At 38.0% G+C, this 25,740-nt stretch overlaps 1 protein-coding gene across 1 annotated transcript; it reads right to left on the bottom strand.

The window, feature by feature from the left end:
- Positions 1-7,676: 7,676 nt before the first annotated feature.
- On the bottom strand, positions 7,677-23,141 carry BTG3 (BTG anti-proliferation factor 3). The gene is made up of 4 exons (XM_049785509.1): positions 22,960-23,141; positions 17,847-17,984; positions 12,721-12,928; positions 7,677-8,369 (listed from the first exon to the last, which is right to left on the bottom strand). Exons 1-4 carry the CDS (start codon positions 23,130-23,132, stop codon positions 8,127-8,129), a joined length of 762 nt encoding a protein of 253 aa, XP_049641466.1. The 5' UTR covers positions 23,133-23,141; the 3' UTR covers positions 7,677-8,126.
- Positions 23,142-25,740: the final 2,599 nt, after the last annotated feature.

Raw genomic sequence — 25,740 nt, 5'->3', positions numbered from 1 at the left:
CTGTATTAGTATATAGTAGCAGGGTTACTGCTTGTTTCAGTAGGTTTGATGGAAACTTGTAGTTGAATGGGCAGAAGACGTGTGACATGCTTAAGTGAGGAAAATTTACACACACACACACACACACACACACTCACACATATATGCACACATTGCAAAGCACACCCTTGGCTACTAAGCCATCACTTCACCTTTAGACATGTGAAATTTGGGGGGTCATACCCAGTGATGCTCAAGACTAACTCCTGGCTTAGCAACTTGGGGATCATTCCTGATAGGGGATTTAATGTGGTGCCAAGGGTCAGGTCAGTTGCATGCAAGTCTAGGGCTCTCTACCCCACTGTATCTCTCCAGTCCAGGGATATATAGAATTTTAGTGGTTTTTGTTTTCTTTTGGGATCGGTCAAACCAGTTTTGTTGAGTGTCTGGTATCACTGGTCTCTCTAGCCTCCACACATGTTTTTTTTTTTTTTTTTTTTTGATTGGTATTCCTGATTGTCAGTGAAGAGAAACTTTACAGTAAGCTTTCAGGCCAAATTTCCATATGGCAGCTGTTTAAAATTTTGTGTATTCTTTTTGAAGTTTTGCAGTTGAGTATCAAGCAAATAATTGGCACTTTATAAAAGTTATCAGCTGAGTTTGCTAGTTACCTCTGTAAGATTTAAAATATGTTCTGTGTAGGGGTTGGAAAGACTGCTCAAAGGCTGAATTCATGCTTTGCATGCAGTAAGCTCAGGTTTGAGCCCAGCGACTAATTGGTCCCTGAGTACCTGAGCATGGCTGGTGTTTGGAACCCACCCTCAAGCCAAAATAAATGAGTAAATATGGCCTCACTGGGCACTATCAGGAAACATAAAGCAGCCGGATTTTACTTCAGATGTCCAAAATGAATTTTTAAGAACATTTTTTATATTCTCTAGTCCCATTGTCACAGTTCAAAAACATTACTTTTATTTTTTAATCAGCTAATTTTTCTTTTTAGAAGAAGTATCTTGATGTAAAAGCAATGTTTATTTCTCCACTGAATTTAGTGAAATAGGCAGTTCAACACATGGACTATTCCTGGCTAGATCAGCTCTATTTAGAGTTAAGAACTTATTTACTGCCTATGTGTGAATTAAAAAAGTTGAGGTTTAGAAGACTGACTGTAGATTTTGTTTCTGGAATTGAAAAGAAAGCTACTCCTGTCAATAAAGGTAGTTGAAAATTCAGACATTTCCAGAGACATATGCATATGTTTGATGCCAGAACTCAGCAATGCTCTGGGTTTACTCCGGCTCTGCTACAATAAATTATTCTTGGCAGCACTGAAGGGACCATATGTGGCACTCCAGCCCCATGAGGCATATGTATGAACAGCATTAAACTCAAATTATGGGGCCGGGCTGATAGCATAGCAGGTAGTGTATTTGCCTTGAATGTGGCCAACCTGGGTACGATCCTTGGCATCCCCTTATGGTCCCCCAAGTTTAGCAGGAGTAATTTCTGAATGTAAAGCCAGGAGTAACCCCTGAGTGCTGCCGGGTGTGGTAAAACAAAACAAAACAAAACAACAACAACAAAAATCCCACTCAACCAAAAAAGAAGCCCTCAAATTATATTCTCGATAAACCATGACATAAGGACATGTTCTATGATTTTGAAATATCTGACCACAAAATGGATATATTTCATGTAATAATTTCAGTTGCTCTTCTTCGTTATCTTCCACAAAAATAGTTACTGAAAACTTTTTTTTTTCTTGACTTTTTGGGCCACATTTGGTGGCTCTCAGGGATTGCTCCAGGTTCTGCACTCAGAAATCGCTCCTGGCAGTCTTGGGAGACCATATGGGATGTCGGGGATTGAATCCCAGTTGGGCACATGCAAGGCAAACACCTTAACTACTATGCTATCACTCAGACCACTGAAAGCTATTTTTTTGTTTGTTTGTTTTTGGGCCACACCCATTGACACTCAGGGGTTACTCCCAGCTATACGCTCAGAAATCGCTCCTGGCGTAGGGGGACCATATGGGACTCTGGGGATCAAACCATTGTCCGTCCTAGGCTAGCACTTGCAAGGCAGACACCTTATCTCTACTGCCATCGCTCTGGTCCCCTCTGATACCTATTTTTGTTGGAGAGAAAATACATGATTTTAGTTATCTTTCTGAGTGCTTTAAGCTTTCCCCCCCAATGAACACATTATTATTATTATTATTATTATTATTATTATTAATTATTATTATTATTATTAGCAGAATAGTAATCTAATACATCTTTTGTTGTTGACAGTTAGGGCATAAATAAAATTCAATACTACCAATGGCAACTTCAACAGATAGCTCTGTAGAAAGAGTGATTAGTGTTTGGACTAATCCTTTCATGAAGGAAATTTGTTTTTACTTTGCTTTTGGTGCCATACCTGTCAGTTTTCAGGGATTACTCCTGGCACTACACTCAGAAATTACTCCGAGCAAGCTCAGGGTGTGATGCCTGGAATTGAACCGGGTGGGCTTTGTGCAAGGCAAATGCCCTATCTGCTATGCTATCACTCCGTCCCGTGAAGGAAGTTTATTTGCAGATACAGCCATATCTAGATTCTAGAAGTTGAAAAAAAAAAAGTAGCTGATGCCCTCTTGTGGCCAATATATTTTGAAAGGTGATTTATTCCTTCACAAGCCCATTGAAGAACACTCCAAGATATTGAAGCTAAAGGTCTCCTGAAGAATTCTACACCACTGGCCAATGAAATGAATGCAAAGATAAGTGGAATTACATAAATGGGAGCTTCTGCACTTTGAAGGAAATGACGACCAAAATAAAAACAACACCCACAGACTAGGAGAAAATATTTGCTCAGCACCAAGGTATATAAATTACTGGTAGCACTTTACAAGAAACACACACACACACACACACACACACACACACACACACACACACACACACACACATCAAAAAAAAAAAATGGAGTGAAGAGATGAACAGAAACTTCCCCCAAAGACATACAAATAACCAAAAGGCATATGGTAAAAAATGCTCTGCCTCATTATTTAGGATATCCACTCAAAACAAAGAGATACTATCTTACATCGGGGAGACTGGCTCAGTCCATAAAGAACAAAACACCTGTGCTGGTGAGGATGTGAAGAGAAGGGACCCTCCTTCATTGCTGGTGGGAATGTCCAGTCTTTCTGGAGGACAATTTGGACATCTCTCAAACTGAGAGCTCAAATTGAGCTTCCATATCAAACAATTCCACTTCTTGAAATCTATCTCAAGAGCTCGAAAACACTATTTGAAAAGACATATGCATCCCGTTTGGTGAAAATGTATTCATAATATGTGAGCTCACAATGTATTCACAATGACGAATGAGTGGTACACATACACAATGAAATGGGACTCAGATGAGAGAAAAGATGAAACCATGTAGTTTGCTGCTACCTAGAGAGATCTGGACAGTATCATACTGAGTGAAGTCAGAGGAGGGTATATGATCCAGCCCTCCATCTCAGTTATCTCTATACCTCGAATTTCCTCTTTATTGCTCATGTCACTAAACTTGTGTTTAGTGACATGAAATTTACTCCTTAAATTTCCAACATAGATAGAAATGCTCTCAGCCCCCATTTCCTAGATTCATATAATGCATATATTGAAACATATATTCAGGTACCAGAGAGTAGAGTGGCTAAGGTGTTGCCTTCAGACAGTACAGCGGGTGGGGCGCTACTTTGCATATGGTTGATCCAAGCTCAGTCCCTAGCATGTTCCTCCTGAGCACTGCCCATGATCCCTGAGCACAACTCACCTTAAAACCTGGGAGTCCCCAAGTGTGCCACTTCCCTCACCCAAGTACATGCCTTATATGCAGCTGATCTTATTTTAATCCTCTGAACTGCAATATGGTACCCTGAGCTCTATTAGGTGTAATCAAACTCCCATCCTCCATCCAGACACAAAATACGTATATTTTGAGCTGCATCTGGCAGTGTTTGGGGATTAATCCCAGCTCAGTGCTCAGGGGAACTGTGGTGTCATGAATCAAACCCAGGCAAAGTATATACATGCAAAGTATTTGTTTACCCTTTGAGCAATCTCTATGGCCCTAAAAATGTTTTTAAAGTTAATATAGTTTTTTTTAGCTATGCTGTAAATATCATGATTTAGTATTTTCTTGTCTAACAAGTAAAATCATTGGTTTATTTTTGTGCTGATCATATGCTTTTAGGAATAAACATCAAATCACCTTAATATAGTGGCACCACCTACAAGTTCTAATGTAATTTTGCTTTTGATGAGGGTTAAGTGCTTTCATCTCATTTTATACAATTATGTATGCAAGACCAAAGGGACCTAGAAGATGCCTAATGCTATTAAATCAGGGAGGCTGAGGATGCATTTTGCAATGAAAATATTTACCCGTCTAAGCAGGAATTGCAAGCGTCTTCCATGCAACAAACGCTTGTATGAGTTTCCTAATCTTGAATTGATGCTGCAAAGCTCCTCTCCTTGATTCTTTCACTGTTGCTATCACAACTGGAACAGATTCCAGACTGTTTAGATGAGGCTCTAGGCTGAATTGTCCTTTGATTTGTGTCCAGAACGATAACATAGCAGTAGGGCATTTGCCTGGCACTTGACCAACCCTGACAAACCTGGGTTTGATTCCCGGTAACCCATAAGATCCCCCCATGCCTGCCAGAAGCGACTTCTGAGTTCAGAGCCAGGAGTAACCCCTGAACACCGCTGGATGTGACCCCCCCACAAAAACAAAAACACCCCATAGAATTGTCCTTTGACATTTCAGTCTAATAAAGTAGTTTTTGTCAGCCTTTTGTTCGAGTTTTTGGACATATCCTGTGGTACTCATGGCTTCACCTGGTTCTATGGTCAGGGATTACTCATGATAGGATTTGGGGACCATGGGTAGTACTTGGGAATCAAACTGAGGTTAGCTGTATGCAAGGCAAGGGCTTAGCCTGCTATCCTATACCTCTCCACCCTCAACCTTACTGTTTTATGGCATATAAATTTAATCTTTGTTACTTTGGGAGAGGAAGTTGGGCCATATATAGTGGAGCTCTAGAGTTACTTCTGGCAGACTTGGGGACTGTATGTGATATTTGGGACTGAACCTGGTTCGTTGGCTACATGTAAGGAAGGTACCCTACCCCCTGTACTATCTCTTAAAATAATTTTTCCCCTTATTTTTGGATTTTGTGCCACACCTTGACAGTGTCCTTAGGAAATTCTCCTGATAGCTAAGGGGGACCTTCTGGGATATGCAGATGATCAAACCCAGGCCAGTCATGCGCAACACAAATGTCCTACCTACTGTACTATCACTCGCTCTGGCCTCTATTACTTTTCTTACACCCTAACCTTATACCCAGATTTATCACAAGAAGTTGTTAGAATTTATAGTTAACATGGTTTTGGATTTTGAGCCACACCCAGCTGTACTCTGGGCTTATTAGTGGCTCTAGACTCAGTGATCACTCCTGGCAAAATTCAGGATACCAGACTGAGCACCAGGAATCAAACCCAGTTGACTCCTTGCTCGGCAAGCTTCCTATCTGCTGTACTAGAGATTGGTTTTAAAATCAGGGATTGATTACTTAGTTTGGAAATTTCTAACTTGAGATTTATCTAAACTGGAATAATAGTACCTCATGGGGTTTTCATAATGACTGAATAAGTTGTTGGCACACAGCAGTATTTTTTTTTTAAAGACCACTATTTGTAAATAGGATATAATGGCTTTCTTGCAAGGTAAAATGCAGATGGCAGGTATTCTCATTTTTCCTCTTCCCATCATCAATAAGAAATCACTGTGAAAGCTAAGTGGAAGTCAACATAAATGCTTTTATGCTTTAGTTTAAAACCACAGATGTTTGTTTGCTCAAAAGTTAGATGCTGAGGTAAATATTACACTGGAAGTCCAGAAATAAGCCCATTTAGAATGGAACAGAAGTTACTGAAATAATTTGCATTTTAAAAAGCTTTAATGTCTAAGTTTAATCTCTAAAATTTAGAGCTATGCAGTATATCTACAAATATAATACAGTTAAATGGCCCAAATTATAATCATTCAATCATTAACTATTCCTGCTGCAAACAGCTGCTATGGCTTTCAAATTAAAATTATGCAGTCACACTTGGTCTCACAAAGAGTAGTCCAAGGGAGACAGAGCTCAGAGACCTCCTATAGTCCTGATTGTCGCTAAGTCAGATTCTTCTAGAGATAGTACTCTAACCATAAAATTCAGAATTAATGTTTTCCTGAAGGGGCTCTGGTATGTCGATGTTAGCACTAAGAAAAGATTTAAGTTGCACTAATCTAAAATGGAAAGGTTTGGTTATTGAGCAAATGTCAAAAATATTTCTTTTCTCCATGTTATTACACTTCTTTCCCAGCAAGACGCCCTCCCAAATAATCAAAGTAGTAGATCAAATGCGATCTGCCAACTCCTAACTAGTAATACTAATAATCACTATACAAAACTCTCAAGGAAACCGCTAAAGGGAACAGTTCCAGTTAAATTTTGTTTTAAAAACTTAACTGAATTAATTCCCTTGTCATGTTATTCCAAGGAAATTATGAACATATCTCAAATTCTCTTCTGTGTGTGGCACAAGTCAGAAATATGGTTAAAGTTGTACATGGTTTATAAAAAAATAAAATTTTAACATTAAAAGTAGAAAAGTCTGTAATGTTAAAACATTTCAGGTTGATCTGCAAACACATACTTTTAAGATCTTTGAAATACATTCTCCAATCTGTGTACTTTTCTGGTATTCTGTACTTCAACAGAACTTACAATACAAACATACACTCAAGGTTCCTTTGGGGACAGAGTTAAGTCCAATTTAATGAAATGTTGTGATTTATCTGATAAATCAAATCATTCCAGATCAGAAACATAAATATATGGGTTATAGGGAAAAGCATGGATCTAATATATAAAAATCTGAGAAAAATCCCAAGCTCTTTATCTTTCTTTTTTTCTCTTTGTAGTTCAAGTACGCTTTCCAGACTGATGGCATTACAGTGGTATAAATACGAAGGACTGCTGAAGAATCTCTCAAGGACTGTATGATTTGGCTTTGTATTTTAGACCTCTAACTTATTGGGGGAAAAAAGGCAGCAGGCACAAAGATTAGAGAATGGTTGTAAAAACATGCCTGCTGTATGCAGTGGCATTAGGCATCAAAGTCAGATGTCACATCAAAATCAATACAGGCCAAATTCTTATAGAAAATCCTATAGTGATATGGATGGTAAGGTACTTAATTATATTTTTGTTTTCAATTAGCTATCAGTAAGAAACTATTTTTATATTCATATTTTAAACGGTAGTCTTTGGGGAAGATATGGTGAATAAAGTTAATTTTTAAAACAAAACCATATTTTTTAATTATTTTTTGCGAAATATTCAAACACAATAAAATAAGATAACCTCTTTTTTTTTTTTTTTTTTGGGTTACACCCGGCAGTGCTCAGGGGTTACTTCTGGCTGTCTGCTCAGAAATAGCTCCTGGCAGGCACGGGGGACCATATGGGACACCGGGATTCGAACCAACCACCTTTGGTCCTGGATCGGCTGCTTGCAAGGCAAACACCACTGTGCTATCTCTCCGGGCCCCAAGATAACCTCTTTTTAAAACACAAAACAAAAACACACATTGTCATGCCTCAAACTACTTTTTATTTGCAACTACATGATTTCACGCAATTCTTCTAAACAATGACATAAAATAGATTTCCTTGTGTATAAATAACTTACATACCCTCAATAATGTTCAAAGGTGCTAGAACAGCTTGTCGACCCCTACAGTACTTCCATATCCAACAGAGTTGATGCACAATATATAAATACTCAAGTCCAATATTAAAAACTCAGGCACTTGACTAACTTGAATAACTTTAATAAAGTTTCTCAAACTATATCAATTTATCTAAAGTGCATATATATATTTTAAGAAAGATTATTTTCAATAACTTCTATAAAAATAAGTTTGATGGTTTGGCAACCCATCTAACTTTCCTACTATGAATATGAACTTGTAACTTTTAATATATATCCAGGATTATACTACCTCTTCTCAACAGGACACCAACAGAATCTAAAGCAGCTAGTGAGGTGCTAACATGTGAGGGTTCATCCAGTGATTCCGGTCACAATGCATTCCAGGAGGAGGGACCCACGTCACTGGAATAGGACGATACGGTTTATTCTTCCTCCCCTGGTTGGGATAGCCGAATGGAACTGGAGGAGGAGGGTAGTGATGCTGGTGATTATTCCCTCTGTACACTCCTGGCTTTTTTCTGGGCACAGGGTGCCACATTGGAAGAGGTGGGAACATCAGTTCTGAAATCTGTAGGGAAGAAGAGAAAACAAATTAATTCAAAGGGAAGTCATGTTAGCTTCAAGAATTCTCAATTTTAAAACAAAACCCTAAACAAAAATGAATTTAAAAAAAGATACATTGTATCCTCCTGATTCTTTCTCCACAAAAAAGTAAAGGGAGGAAACATTCCTAAGCCAGTTTTCCAAGGTCACCATTACTCAGATCCCATAATCAGACAGACAATACAATAGCAAAAAAGAAAACTATAGATCAACATCTCTAATGAATATAAAAGCAAAATCCTCCGCAAAATCTTGGCAAATCAAATCGAATACAGAAATTGATTTAAAATACACGAAGCAATTAATGTTATATACCATCATCAACAAAAAGACAGATAAAGATCACAAGATCCTGTCAATAGAATGAAAAGGCACTTGGCAAGGTCCAACATTTATGAAAGTAACTAAGCAATTTGGAAAAGGAAGACACATAACCTCAATATAATAAAGTCATATGTAATGAACCAACGATTAATAACATATTCAGTGGTTAAAAAAAACATTTCCAATGATCAACAAGACAACAATCATGACTCTTATCGCTAATGTTCAGTATTGTTTTCGGAATTCAAGCCAGAGCAGTTACCCAAAAAAAAGAAAAGAAACTCAAATTGCAAAAGGAGTAAAACTACCACTATTTGGGGCTAGAGCTATAGCACAGCGGTGGGTTGTTTGCCTTGCATGTGGCCAACCAGGGACTGACCCGGGTTCAATTCCTGGTATCCCATATGGTCCCCTGAGCCTGCCAGGAGCAATTTCTGAGTGCAGAGCCAGGAGTAACCCCTGAGTGCTGCCATGTTTGACCCCAAAAACAAACAAACAAAACAAACAAACAAACAAACAAAAACTACCACTATTTGCATTATGGGAAATCCTAAGTACTCAACCAAAAGATGAGGGATGAATATAAGAAAATCAAACACAAAATTCATGTAGAATAATTTAATGCAATTATATATCCAAACACTGTTAAAATATAGAGAAAATAATAAAATTCCATTTACTATACATCAAAAATCATAAAATACCTTGGAATTTCCTCAACAAAGGTAATGGATGTGAAACTATCAGACATTGTTATAAGAAACAGAAGACAGTAAGACCAAGTATCCTGTCTGCATAAACTAGAAGAATAAAGCTTGTTAAAATATTCACACTACAAGAGACATTTACAGTTTCAGTAGAATCCCTATTAAAATTATAATGGTGAGGCTAGAAAAAGTAACTCAAAGGGCTGAAGCACACAAGCAAGCAGCAAGGCCTGGATTCCATCCCAGATACTTGCATGGAGCCCCAGAACATAAGATACCACTACATATGCACGAGTGGCCCCCAGCTATATAGAGCTATACAGAGCAGCATTGCAGTGCCTGGCTGAACTATCTAGAGCAGTTACCAAGTATTGTGGGCAGAAACTTGGGTAAGGGTAAGGATGTCATCTCATTCTCAGTCTCTCTAAAAATAACTCAATGGCATTTTTTTAAATAGAAACTAAAGCAATTTTATAACTTATCTGAAACTCTAAGGACCACAAGAACCCTGGGTGATTCAGAGAGAAAAGAAGAAAAACAGAGACATGCTCCAGACTTCAAAATATATCAAAATAGGGCCGAAAAAAAGATAGTATGAAGTTTGGGCATTTTCCCTGCATGCAGAAGGATGGTGGTTCGAATTACGGCATCCCATATGGTCTCCAGTACCTGCCAGGAGCGATTTGTGAGCGAGTGTAGAGTCAGGAGTAACCCCTGAGTGCTGCTGGGTGTGACCCAAACAATCAAAAAATATATCAAAATAATAGTAATTATAACCAAAACAGTATGGTAAGAATCAAAAGACACTCCAGCCCCAGTGCAAAAAATTTTAATGAAATCATTATCTAATATCAAATAAAATAGATTAAGAACTTGAATATAAGACTTAGACATATCTGAAGATTCAACTCTAAAGCCAACAGAAACAAAAGAATAAAAAAGATGGGAAAACATCAAATCAAAAAGTTTTACAAGGGCTGGGAATATAACTCAGGGAGGAATTTTGCCTTGCATGTATGACAAATTGGGTTCAATCCCTAGGACTGCAAGAATAAATAAATGATAAATACTAAAAACTTTTACACACACACACAACTAATACACAACAAAAAGGCAATCTATGAAGCAGGGAAAATATACTTGCACATCATTATGCAAAGGGTTGATAGCCAAACTTTATAAAGAATTTAAACAAGGGCCAGAGCGATAGCACAGCCGTAGGGCCTCGCACGTGGCTGACCAGGACAGACGCCAGTTTGATCCCTGACATCCAACACGGTCCCCTGAGCCAGGAGATTTCTGAGCACAGAGCCATGAGGAACCCGAGCGCCACCAGGTGTGGCCCCAAAACCTAAATAAATAAATTAAAAAAAAAAAAAAAAAAAGAATTTAAACAAGAAACACACCCCGCACTCAACACAGGCAATCCCCTGAACAGACATTTTCCTGAAGAAGGCACATGAGAAAATACCCAGTATCACTTAATACCCAGTATCACTTATCATCAGGGAAATGAAAATCAATACCACAATAATGTAGCATTCATCCATGGAACAAAGCTCTATATAAAAAATAGTTGGAAAAATATTGACAAAGATATAGGTTAAAATGAACTCATAATACTGATGAGGAAGTAAACTGATACAGCTTCTATATAAAACACAGATTCTGTAAAAATACTGAAAATGGGGTTCAGGATGTAGCTTGGTGGTGAGGCCCTCTGCTCTACCCCAGCACCAAAAACAACCCCCCAAACCAAATAGCCCAAATGGTTATATTCTATGATACAGCAATTCCACTTCTAGTTTTGTTTTCTGGGTCACATTCAGGGATCACTCTTGATAGATTCAGGGGACCATACGGGTCCTGGGTTGGTCACATGCAAGGCAAGCACCTACAGGTGTTATACTATTGCTCCGATCCCCAGATTTTATGTTATTACAAACCAAATGTGAATTAATAAAATTAGTGTAAACTCTCTTTGGAGTATAGGATACTATATGGAAGATTAAAAGTGCTTCAATGCATGCACAGTAATTTTATGAATTTTTAACTGCCAAAAATCAAAGAAAATATAGTTTAGTTTGGGTGAAAAAAAATAAAACAGCTTTAGTGAAGACTTCTCCTTAATCACACAAAGAGAGCAAGAATGTATACCTAAAGGTATGCATTAAAAGTTAAAAACTCAGGGGCCGGGCGGTGGCACTGGAGGTAAGGTGCCTGCCTTGCCTGCGCTAGCCTAGGACGGACCGCGGTTCGATCCCCCGGCGTCCCATATGGTCCCCCAAGAAGCCAGGAGCAACTTCTGAGCGCATAGCCAGGAGTAACCCCTGAGCGTCACAGGGTGTGGCCCAAAAACCAAAAAAAAAAAAAAAAAAAAAAAAAAAAAAAAGTTAAAAACTCGGGGTCGGGCGGTGGCGCTGGAGGTAAGGTGCCTGCCTTGCCTGCGCTAGCCTAGGACGGACCGCGGTTCGATCCCCCGGCATCCCATATGGTCCCCCAAGAAGCCAGGAGCAACTTCTGAGCGCATAGCCAGGAGTAACCCCTGAGCGCCACAGGGTGTGGCCCAAAAAAACCAAAAACAAACAAACAAAAAAAAAAAGTTAAAAACTCGGGCCCGGAGAGATAGCACAGCGGTGTTTGCCTTGCAAGCAGCCGATCCAGGACCAAAGGTGGTTGGTTCGAATCCTGGTGTCCCATATGGCCCCCCATGCCTGCCAGGAGCTATTTCTGAGCAGATAGCCAGAAATAACCCCTGAGCACTGTCGAGTGTGGCCCAAAAACCAAAAAAAAAAAAAAAGTGAAGTTCTCTTTGAAGCAAAGTGGGAGTTTAAATAGCTGAAATGCTCTATCACATGATTGTTCTTTTCTTTACCATGTTTTTGGAATATATTTATTCTAGATAAGCAGCAAAGCAGACTTTTCAATAAAGTTAATTCTGGATGTGTAACAGGAACAGAGTAGCAGATTCCTCTTGGACCATGGAAAGACAAAAACAAATCGAGAATCTCTAATCAGAAAACCTAGAGCAACATGAATAGGAATGACTTGGTAAACTCTGATTATGTGGGGTTTTTTAAACTTTTATTTTCAGTTTCTGGGCCACACCCATCGATGCCCAGGTGTTATTTGTGGCCTTACACCCAGGAGTCACTTCTGGCAGTGTTCAGGTAATGATATGGGATGCCAGGGATCAAACCCTAGTTGATGGAAGGCAAGTATCCTGCCTGCTGTGCTCTCTTCTCCAGGATCAACTTAGAATGTTTAACCCCATTTCATGGTTACCTGGTAAACAGGGCTCGGGGTTGCAGTCACAGAATTAGGCTTCACTTCTACTTCTTTGCTTGTTTCTTCATCTGAAGAAGAGGAGCCCGAATGATAATCTGAGGTAACCTTATCAAGGGCTCTGGTAACTTTCTTGGAGATCTCATCCTTGTTCTCATCTTCATTTTCAAAGCTGGCAACAATAAATGCATTGTTTTTCTCTCCATACCTAAGAACATAAAACAAAATAAAACAAATAATAAACACCTTGCAAACCCTGAAGTTGTATCAACAAAGTAAGAAATTTCTAAGAATAATTAAACAGAACTAGACATGCCACTGGATTCAAAATAGAGAATTTCCCAGTAACAGGGTACCACAAAGGATCCTTAAGATGTAGGCCTTACATATAAAGTCCTCTAGTTCTATTCAAAGACACATGCCACATCTTTATTTCTAGTCTATTTAGGTGCAAAGAAAAGTGATTAATTCTCATTCCCAAACTTCTTTCCTTCTACCTAACAAAAATAATTGCTTACAACATCAAAGAACATTTCACTACTAGGATATTTAGTATATGCCATAGAAATTGGCTTTAAACAAAAGTTTTCTAATATATTTTTAACTGACCCTGTAATATTTATGTTCTAGTAATATGAGTCATAAATCAATTAGACATTTCTTTTGATTTACTCATACTACATTAAACTTAAAAGAATCCTGTGTTTCCTATATCCATATAGACAAAAAAAGTGAACTAAAGCAATTACTGAGGTTAGGAGAAAAATTGCCAAAATATGTTACTTTAGCTAGTCACTACAAAGAAATAAATTCTGCAACAAGGGAAAATAGCATAATGAACATAAAACTAAGGTGTTTTTTTAATACAAATGATGAAGGACCCACAAATCTAAATAAACTACTATGCAAGTGTAGTAAAGTAACAAAGAAAACAAATCATTAAGCAATTTTTACACAGCATGCAGTTAAAGTCAGAAAGACAAAGTGTTAGAAATTTCAAATATAAGAAATAATTGACAATTATGGCAACTCATTTTCAAGATAATTAATCCCAAGTTAGTTCTGTTTTTTGTTTGTTTGTTTGTTTTTGGGCCACACCTGGTGGTGCTCAGGAGTTACTCCTGGCTGTCTGCTCAGAAATAGCTCCTGGGGTGGGGGGGAACCATATGGGACACCGGGATTCGAACCAACCACCTTTGGTCCTGGATCAGCTGCTTGCAAGGCAAACACCACTGTGCCATCTCTCCGGCCCCCCAAGTTAGTTCTGAATCAAAACTACAATAAAGTAAAAGATCTAAATGCAACTCAAGCTTTTAAAAAAGTGTAGAAAGCAAGCAGTCTCATAGGTCAGTTCTATTTCTTAAAACACTTTGCAAGTTTTAATTTTATTTCAAAGAACTGCTACAGAGCAAAAAAGTAAGATCACTGTTAAAACTACTAGCATTAAACTTATGAATTAACCTTTAACTAGGAATAACCTTTGTTATAAGAAAATGTTAAAGGATGTTAAGTAAATCTGAAATGAAAGAACTCTGCATTGTGAGGAACTTTGCCATCTGTTCCAGCATCACTCTCAGTCTAAGACTGTAAGATTCAGTCTAAGAATCAGCAGCTGAAGATCATCCAGAATTCAGCCAGTCAGACTTCCTCATCCAGCTGAAACTGAGTTCTGGAGAGATGAAATGGCTTGGTGGGTCACAGAGCTAGTGAGTGGCAAAGCCAGGAGAGAAACGTGAGCCAAGCTTTAGCAACTTTTTGAGATAAACTAAAAAGCCATTTATTCTCATGCCTACTAAAAGTATCAATTAAGCAAATTCAAGAGGAACAAAAGCAGGTGTCTGATAAAAATCCCTGCCCATGCAGAAATAGAAAGCCCACTTCAGAATATAGAGTGATTAAAGGTTCAGCTTCCTAACAGATTTTTTTCCAAATACAATGATTGCTCTTTCCTTTGATAAAAGTCTCTTCATATTAGGGAAGATGTCTCCTATACCACCATAATGTACAGATACCTAGAACTGTGTGTGTGTGTTGGTGCACACTTGGTGGTGCTTAGGGGTTACTTACGCTCTGCACTCAGAAATTACAGCTGGTGGGCTCAGGGGACCAAATGGGCTGGTCATGTGCAAGCCCTCTCCACTGTACTATCATTCTGGCCCCTATAGTTAGAAATTTGTTACAGACAACTTTTGAACGTTTTTAGTTGACACTGCTAAAACTTTAAGGCCGATTTACTCCATGTGAAACAAATCAACAAATAATATTTTTTTAGTAAAAAAAAATTTACAGAAATGACAAAACCAAAATACAATGTTGAATAGATAATAAAGTTATAAACTATTCTCAAGCCTCACTATAGGAAAGATCCTTTACTTATTCTGCACCCTGTTAATTACTTTATAAAGTTATAATCAAACTATATATAAACTAAGTTAAACTACTATATAATTTTCATCCTTCTGACATATCTTCTTTCGAATGCATGTCAATTTTTTTTCATAGCCGTAAGTCTCTAGCATACTAGTGAGAAATTATTTGGTGTTTAGGCCATACCTAGCAGTGCTCAGGGCTTATTCCTGATTCTGTACAAACGAATTCTTTTGTTTGTGGACCATATGAAACATATGGGATGCTGGGGATCAAACCCGGCCAGCAGGTACAGCAAATGCCCCATGACCCACTGTCTATTTCTCTGGCCCTTGAGGAGCTTTATGTTTCTGGGTGAAACCCTGCAGCACACAGGGTTTCTGTGCCCAGAAATTACTATTGGCAGATTCGGGGGGACCATTTGGGATGCCAGGCACCAAACCTGAATCTGCTGCATGCAAGGCAAATGCTCTAGCCACTGTGATATTGCTCTTGCCCCCATGAGGAGTTAATTTTAACTACTCAGGTATTTTTCATTTTTATCACTGCTATATCAGCTTTATTTTCCAAACGACTTCTTTTTAGTTTTGGTTCAAAAGCATGTCTCATTATCTAAATATACTCTACTGACTTCTCATTGCTACTCAGTTTCTAACAAGTCTTTGTTAGGATTCTGTTATCCCTGAAAGAGAACTCCACATTTTGAAGGTGATTTGAAGGTAAAAAAACAAGTCACATCATCATTCAGGACATTAACTGGGTGTTGAATGGAGATAGTGATATGCATGGTATCCCTTCATTAACAATATTGCAAGCAAGTGTATAAAAAGGTAAAAAATAAGGGAGAGAGGGAGGGAGAAAAGAGGAGGGAAAGAGGGAGAGAAGGGGAAGGAGAGAAGATGGGGAGAAAGGCAAAATGCTTGTCCCAGAGGTATGCAGGGAAAAGGTAAGAGGGAAACTGGGGGCACTGTTGGTAGGGAAACATTCATGGGTGAAGGGGAGCATATACATGTAAAAATGAAACTCAATTTTGAACAACTCTGCAATCAGTATTTAAACTTAAAAAAGCTACATCAAAGACTTTTTTTAAAAATATATTCTATTAAAACACAAAATTATTAGATGTCAAGGTGTAGTTTGAGTAATTCAAGCAAGTATTTCCAAAATATTTATATAATTACCCAACTTCCTTAACATCCTTAGACATAGAAACTGTTCCCTAAAGATTTGAAGGTTATTGTACTCAGTGAGTGCATATTCCCTCATTACATGACTGATCTATCTGTGATAGCTCTTCAGCCTTTTTGCTTCTGCCTCTATGTCAGAGCACACAATAATTTGGAGGGGAGCCTTCTGAGCACCATACCTCCTTTCAAATGAGGCTTCTAATTTTTCATAGATTGATAAACTTAAAATGCACCTTAAATGCCAATCAGATCTGGGGACCTACTTGAAATGTATGTAAACCACCAGAGTAATTTAGTGATAACACTTTATGATACACTGAGTTCACAGGGTTTCAGTGGCCACAGTATAGAAAGACTGACTCTGGACAAAGAGATGCAATTTTTTATTTTTTGGTCTATGTCATACCCAGAGGCGCTCAGGGGCTCTAGGCTCTACGCTCAGAAATCGCCCCTGGCAGGCTTGGGGCGATGGGATGCCAGGAATTGAACCACCATCTGTCCTGGATCGGTCACGTGCAAGACAAATGCTCTACTCCTGTGCTATCTCTTTGACCCAAGGGATGTTATTCTTTTCTTTTTCTTTTTGGTTTTGGGTTTCATACCCAAAACCATACCCATACTGGGTCAGACTGGTCATGATCATACTGGGTCATACCCAGTAGTGCTTGGCTTACTCCTATCTGTGTTCTTAGGGCATCTCCTAGCAGGCTTGGGGGACCACATGGGATGACCAGGACTGAACGTGGATCAGCTGTGTGCAAGGAAAGCACCCTACCCACTGGACTGTCTCTATCTCTTGTCCTGTCATTTTATTTTTTATTTTCTGGTCACTTTCAGTGATGCTCTGGGGTGAACCCTGGCTCTACACTCAGGAGTCACTCCTGACAGTACATAGGGTCATGTGAAAGGCAAGTGCCTATCTCTCTAGCCCTAAAAAAAAAAAAAAAAAAAAGTCTTGTCATTTTAATTCTTAGACTAAAACTTGCAATTTCCTCTACTTTACTCCCCAAACAAGCTTACCCAAAACAACCACTTATAAACAAGAAATGGAACTTTCAGAGTGATCAAAAACAATTCAGTGAAGAAATGAAAAAAACTATGTACTTTTAAAAGTATAACCTCCCTTTTCAGTGTTGGAGATCAGGTCAAAGCCTACATATAACCACCTCTGGGTCAGACTAGGGCTGCATCAAAAAACAAAACAAAACAGAACAAAACATTTTGACTAAAACCAAGTTGAATTGTGGCTCAAAATGAAAGAGAAATACTCTAAAGGAAGAGCTCAAAGTCACAGTGAGTCACCAAAGACTTAAAAAAAAAAACTGACCCTCCAGTCTCGAACTTTGAATCAGTAGAACTCTAGGAAAAACCTTGCCCACTTTTGGGATGCTTATTTTAGCAGCAAAATAACAACAGGATCAGTCCTTCACTGTCCATTCCAAAAGTGTATTCTACAAATGCTTCACTTCAGAGACACTGGGGTACCAGCAACTAGCTCTAGAGCTTGAGGTAACCAGTACAGGGGAGGAAGCTGCAGCAGGTTGCCGCAGGGTATAATTTAGGGGAACTCACCGACAGCACACCTCACATGGGTCTACCCAGAGAGTGAGTTCCTTTGGCAAGCCCAGGTCACTGTACAGGATGCAGCTGTTCTCACAGGCTTTCAGGACATCAGGATCAACTCTCTGAAACTTATTGACACGAATGCATCTACAACAAATTAGAATGTTAAAATACTTTAAATTAATTAATTGTAAACCTCACAATGTCAATAATTGCCAGCATGGGAGTGGGGAAAGCTGGAGAACCCTGGTGTGACAAATAAAAATCAATGATAAATGTGAACTACAGGCAGAGAGGCAGCATACAAGATTATTCAAGAGACCAGGGAAATCTCTTAAAATGGTGCAATCTCATTTTACCCAGAAATTAATTAGCCTCACATGTCCAGTCAAAGAGAAAGGAGAGTGTAAGTTATGTGAAATTCCTTAGAGTTCTGAAGATAAAAGCTTTATAGGTCAAGTTTGTATACAATAAAATCTCTAACGACAGAGGACATTTTAACCAATGTTTCAGATAGTACCTGGACACTCTGTATCATATTTTGACCTGTCATGTTTGTATACATCTCAGGTAGTAGAGTATGTATTGACAAGGCTATCCTTTTGTTCTATAAATACAGAATCAGTGACATAACTATTCATGTATATATTTAAGATAAAAGTAGGATCAAGACTTAGTAACATCACTTATCTTCTGTAATCCACAAATTTTTCTTTCTTAAAATAGTTGTAAAAGGTGAGAAAATAAATAATCATCTAAACTAAGTGGTCTTTTTTTTTTTTTAAAAACAAAAGAAACACCACAGCTACTTAACAGAATGCTCAAAGATGTGCTCTGCAAGAATGCAAAAATTGGGGCCGGAGAGAAAGCATGGAGGTAAGGCGTTTGCCTTTCATGCAGGAGGTCATCGGTTCAAATCCCGGCGTCCCATATGGTCCCCCGTGCCTGCCAGGAGCAATTTCTGAGCCTGGAGCCAGGAATAACCCCTGAACACTGCCGGGTGTGACCCAAAAAAACCACAAAAAAAAAAAAAAAAAAAAAAAAAAAGAATGCAAAAATTTATGTTCAATGAAAGCTTCTTTCTGTACTTGTAGAGAGAAACCATAGTTTCATTTATTTACTGCTTACAACAAAGAAGCCAAGCAAAAGAACTCCGGTTTTAGGACTTATTCTAGCATTTATTTATTGTATCAATTTAAATTAAGCTCTTTATCACTTCTTTAGAGAAAAAGCTCCAAAATTTCAAGTTAACTGAGGGGTCCAGGATACGGCAAAGCGGTACACTCATGACTCAGATGTGTGGGGTCCTGGGCTGCATTCCAGCAACATAGAAAAAATGAAGTGAAATTCATGGGGTGGGAAAACTAATACAGTGGGTAGAGCACAGCTCACAACCTCTGGTACCCTACCAGGAATGATCCTCAGCACAGAACCACAAACAGCCCTGAATACCACTGAGGGTGGTACCCAAACCAAACAACTAAAGTTAGCTGAACACTGACATCATTAAATAATGACATCAGCAAAATAAAGATAATGGTTTGAAAGGTAAGTTATTTATAAGTTGATCTAATTTAAAAATGGAATAACTAGTATAGGGAACAGTCATAAGATATAAATAAGGTAACAGGTAGTGAATGTTTTAAAATAATTTTTAAGCATCTGGTGATGCTCAGGGGTTACTCCTGGCTATGTGTTCAGAAATCGCTCCTGGCTTGGGGGACCATATAGGATGCCAGGGATCAAACCGAGGTCCATCCTGGATCAGCCATGTGAAAGGCAAATCTCCTACCACTGCACTATGCTCTGGCCCCAATTTTAAATGTTTTAAAATAATCTTTTATACTTAGAATAATTAATTTTACTATATATAACTTTTATTTTATTATTATTTTTAAAAATATATTTACTTAAGCACTATGATTACAAATATGTTTGTAGTTGGGTATCTGTCATAAAAAGAATACCTCCCCTTCTAAAATAACTTTTAAAGACTAACTAAGCAAAGGAATTTCCTAAATGCTTTGCATGTAGTAAGTCATGGTCTGCAATAATTATCCTTTGAGTAAGTTATCCCATCTTAAGGGAAAAAAGGTGGAAGGAGTTTGAATAATTTGCCAAGATTATATAGCTAGAAAGTAATGAATACACGGTTCAAATTCAGTGCACCAAACTTCAAAGTTCATGGTATTAAGCAATACCCTGTAGTTATCTTCACATCATCATTAGGAATTTTAGCAAATTCTGGGCCAGAGAAAGAGCTGGACAGGTTAAGTACATGCTTTGCTTACAAGAGAATTAGGTTCATCCCAGCCAAAGACAGCTCTTGAGCATACAGTTTGGAGTAGGCCCTGAGTACTGCTTGGTATTATCTGTACCCCAACAACAACAAACAACAAATTTAATTTAGAATGAAAAAAACACTAAGAGTATAAACAATACTATTTGCTGCTTTCTTTAAAATGGCCAAAGACTGAAGTTGTTTAGATTGGTCCCAGGATCAAAAACAGTTAAGGTAAAATGAGGCCAGGGACTGATAACATAACATCTCCCCTCTGACAAGTCTCTCCACTCTGCCCTGCCTCTTTTCCTCTTCCCTCAATCCCAGTCACTGGTAGCTCACCCGGGGCCAGGCATGACACCCCACCACCCACACAGTAGTTGAAGAGATACGGAAATAATGTTAAGTATGTTTCTGTTATCTACAGGGTAGGGCCTGAAGGCACACTGACATATATGAAAATACAAGAACTTAAGTAATAAACTTAGATTCAACAAAAGTTGCATATCACATACTTTTTCCTTTCAATATCCTGTGACTGAATAGCCATTATTCTAAGACAAGACTTTAAAAGCTATCTATTGGGGCTGAAGTGGTAGTACAGTAGTTAAGAATGCTTGCCCCGCATGCAGTCAACCCAGTTTTGATTCCTGGCAGTCCACATGGTTCCTAGAGCACTGCCAGGAGTGATTCTAGAGTGCAGTGCCAGGAGTAACCCCTTAGCTCTGGCAGTTGTGACTCAAAAAAAAAAAAGTCTACCATTTACCCAAATTTCTTTCCAATTTCTTGCAATTAAAAATGTACAAGAAGCCATATTCATATGTATTTGTCTGTGTACTTCTTAAAATATTTTTTAGGAGACATACTGTTCAAAGAAATGAACATTTTTGCACATGTTAGTAAAACTTTAAAACTGTCCTCCAAAAGCAGTTTATATATGCATAATATATATATATATATATACATATATATTATATATACACACACACACATATTGCAGTGAAATAATTTTAATTTATACATGCTGTAGGAAGAAATAAAGGACATGTCTGGGGCCGGAGCTGTGGCACAGTGGTAAGACATTTTGCCTTGCATGCATCTGACTTAAGATGGACCGCAGTTTGATCCCCCGGCATCCCATATAGTCCCCCCAAGCCAGGAGCCATATTTGAGTGCAAAGCCAGGAGTAATCCCTAAGCATCACCAGGTGTGGCCCAAAAACGAAAAATGCAAAAAGAACATGTCTACTTATTCTATGGATTTAATAGAACTCTAGCTGATCCTATGTTCCTTTCAGACTTATAAAAAATGAACCACTATTAAATCTAGTAGTTTTCTATTTCACAGAAACATCAAGATGACTCGATAATGATACTTCTGATCACATGCCAATTTAATTCTCTTTGGCTAACTATTTCCTCAAGATTTTAGTATTAATGAAAATGGAATTGTACAGTCTGACCCTTAAGGCTTTACTTGACAGTTGTCTCCTTCTTCTGTAATAGTTTGGTAGTTTGGCACTTCCAAAAGCCTCCAATGACAATTACATCAACGCAAAAAGCCTCAACAGAGCTAACACACAAAAGCTATTCAGTCTATCAGAAATAAAAATGTGCAGAAAAATACTTAGGTGATCAAGTGAGAAGATAAAAAATACTATTGAATCTGTCTCATTAAGAGCACCCACATTTCTCCTTTAATTCAGTTTCCAATTTAGTAGGAAATTTTCTGAGTAAATTAAAGGAGAAAACACATCAATGACTTTCTTACTTTATTTTTAATAGAAAATATGTCTATCTGAACTTCAGCATTTGAGAAATAAATTTTTTTCCACTCCCCTTTGTAGTCTAATAATTTTGTATTTATAATGAGACACTGAATGGGAATCTTTTACATGAGAACACCCAGTGGTGCTGATCTGTGAAAGAAATTCTAAGGTATATATAGCACTATGCCTATATCAAAGAATTTCTCTAGTCATGACAGGCACAACTGTTCCACTTTTATTTTTTGTGGACACAAATAAGGCAAAGTTTGACAGCTGAATTTAGCAGAATATTCTTGGTCCAGGATCCCAAAGAGTCATATAAATACTTGGGAGTGAACACGCCAGGACATGCTCTACAGGAGTCTGCTCTTCTTAACTTTAAGCTATAAATGTAATTTATAAACCAGACTACAAAAGAGAGAGAAGTGAGAATTACCTTCCTTCTGAGAGCCAGAGCAGTAATCACACTGTGATGTGCAGAAAGCCTGTAAGATTTTACGGTCAAGTTAGACCTGAGTTCAAATCCCAAAGCTACTATTTGCCAGTTGATGATCATGGATATGCTGTCTTCACCTATGAAAGTTACTGTTCTTTCCATAACAAAAAAACGTGCATAGTACAAATAAAATGACCAAAACCCCCCCCAAAAACAAACAAAAAAACCCAACACACACACACACACACACACACACACACACACACACACACACACACACACACACACACACACACAGACACCCAAAAACCAAACAGGAAAAAAAAAAAAACCTCCAAAACCCAAGTACTATAATATATCCAGAAAAACCCAAACAGGAGTCAAACTAGACCATAAGAAATCTAACTCCTGAGACCAAAGTGTTGGCATCTCATGTCCAGATAGTAAAAGTCCAACAACAAATGCTCGTATTTTAAAGCAAAGAAGGAAGTACACTACTAAGACCAGTGAAATGTGTATTGGGGGAGAAAAACTGAAAGGCTTAAACTGGACCAATCCTTTTGTTCTTTGGCTATGCACTCAATTCTGTTGATCTGTCTCAACTTAGCCCAATTCACTATCCAATCTAGTCTTTTACCTGTAGGCCTGACCTTTTGATGGTTTTTCTGGGTACCAGTGGTTTTTATATTTTTCTTGAAGTATTAGAGTCAATTTCTCAGCAAACCTCTCAACTGCCTCCTTTTTCAACTTATCGTGCTTCCGAACCAGCCTTGTGAAAAAGAAGACAACGGCAGCAATTTCATTCTTCATCTTTCCCTGCGAAGATAGGACAGTATTCTCAGAAATCAACACAAATACAAGAAACAAAACAAAACAAAACAAATACAATCGCTGTAAGATAAAGCTCTGCAAAATACTCCTTCTTTGCAGCTCCTTTGCCTTCTTCCAATTTTATCATGCTTCAGTGGTTCATATTTGATACTGGAACAATCACTGGTTTATACTGGGTAGACCTCATAAAAATTCTATTTAAGAATCTTATCACTGAGTTTTACAAAGTTTGTAAAGACAGTAAACAAATTTGCTCCCACTAGCTAAAATAAAATTGAAGCATTATTCATCAAGTAGCACACTGTTTTTTTCTAAATGGATTAACATTAAGCTATAATAACTTAAATTTAAAATTATATGAAGTAATGTGGATTTTAAAACAGTACTTTGAAATGAATTAAAAGAACCATTAATTCATTGAAAATGAATTAAAAGAGCCATCACAAAAGAGTTTGGCAGTTACCAAAAAACGTAATTTCCATTAGTCCCAACAATTTTACTCGATGTAATCAAGGGAAGTAAAAACATTCACACACAAACGTATTTACATATATTCATAGCATTATTTACAATAGCCAAATATTCACTGCTGTCAGACAAATAAAAGGTGGCATATATGGTATAGAATATTATTCCACAACAGAAAGAAGTACTGATACAAATGACAAAATGGGTAAATCCAGGCCTAGAAGCTGTGGTATATATTCTCTATGTAATACTCCTCTGCTATTTGAAAAGATGAAAACTGTGGCCCTAGAGAGCTCAAAGGGCTAGATCACAATCCTTGTATGTTGAAGTCCTGGGTTTTACTCCCAACAGAGGTCCTGGAACACTGCAGGAGCAGCCCACCTGCTGTAATCTAAACCAAAATCACAAGAAAAGACGTCATTTGGAACAAAACAGATGAATCTTGCAAGTGATTATGATACATGAGATATAAGTAAAAGATGATCTCACTTCCATGAAATATGAATTGCTAAAGCAAATAATCTGGCAATAAATACCCCCCACCCCCTACCTGATTCTTTGTAAATTCTGGCAGTTGCTAAAGGGAAATGATTTGAGGGAGGTGAGAGGGACAAGTAAAAAATGATCCTTTTCATGCTGAAATGACACGAGAACTTAGGTGGTGGGAATGGTGAGAATCATACGCACAAAACAATAGAAGACTAAACCCCTCAAGTTCTCAATTACAAAGCAATATGAAGCTTGTGACCAAAGAACAAATACTAAATGACTCCATTTATGGAGCAATGTATAGGAAATATAAATATATATGAAAAAATAAATGAAATCCCTTAAATAGGAAAATCTGTAAAAACATATCAGTGGCCTAGAGAGAGGAGGGATAGAAGAAGTGAATGTTAATGGGTTTCATTGGGGGATAAGGAAAATGCTACATGAACTATATATAGATGTATATATAGACTGGTAAATATATTAAAAACAGAACGCACACTTTAAATCTGAAACTGTATATATGTGAATTCTATTTCAATAAGGTTGCCATCCATAAAGAAAAAATCCAGCACTGAGTAATCTCTTAGGAACAGAGATCTATTTACCTGAAAGATATGACTAACAATTTAGTGGCTCCTATCTAACCATATTTAAGGAAAGAAAAAAAATACAGGGTCAACTACTACAGAAAAGAAATAATCAGATGGTGCCGGAGAGATAGCACAGCGGTGTTTGTCTTGCAAACAGCTGATCCAGGACCTAAGGTGGTTGATTCGATTCCCGGTGTTCCATATGGTCCCCCGTGCCTGCCAGGAGCAACCCCTGAGCACTGCCGGGTGTGGCCTAAAATCAAAAAAAAAAAAAAAAAGAAAGAAAGAAAGAAAGAAAAAAAGAAATAATCAGAGACAACTGCATTTTGAAATTGTCTCAAGAAGGACTCTTTCAATGGCAGATCTGAAATGGGCCTGTTCTACAGGCAGGCTGGGGGCAAAGTGTTTTGGGGGGGTTGGGTTATACTCTCGGAACACTGGAGGGTAGTGGACACTGGTGGTGGGATTGGCCCTGATTCTTTGTACGTCTGAAACCTAACTATGAAGGACTTTGTAAACCACAGCGGTTTCAATAAAACAAAAAAAAATTAAAAAAATAAATGGCAGATATGATTTATCACGGATTAATTCATACAAGCAAAAGCATCCTGTCTTGGGACTGTTTCGATGTATCCAATCTATAAGCGATGAGCTCATTCACTTGGCTGCTGCAAGTTGGAGTTATTCAGATACTGCATTTACTAAGCACCATCACATTTCTCAAAGCCAATTCTTAAAGAGGTACAGCTTGTGCTACGTTTAGGATAAAAACTGATAAACTCGGCTGAGTCTGTCTTCTCACATTCTCAAAAACACAAAGATTCCATTAGCACCCTAAAAAAAAAAAAAACAAACAAAAAAAACACCTCTTCTCCCAGGCTCTCTTTATGAATCTTTTTACTCCCTGTGCAAATTCCAACAACGGATCTCTCACTGTGAAATAAAAGTCCATCCAGTTATCCGAGAGCCATGCTGGCAAGCCACCCGGATCCAGTAATGGAAGGACACCCAAACCTTTCTCCGGGAACCCTAGAATG

Source organism: Suncus etruscus, chromosome 13 (assembly GCF_024139225.1).
Source record: "Suncus etruscus isolate mSunEtr1 chromosome 13, mSunEtr1.pri.cur, whole genome shotgun sequence".
NCBI classification, from domain to species: Eukaryota; Metazoa; Chordata; class Mammalia; order Eulipotyphla; family Soricidae; genus Suncus; species Suncus etruscus.
This window is presented reverse-complemented; position numbering and strand designations above follow the sequence as displayed.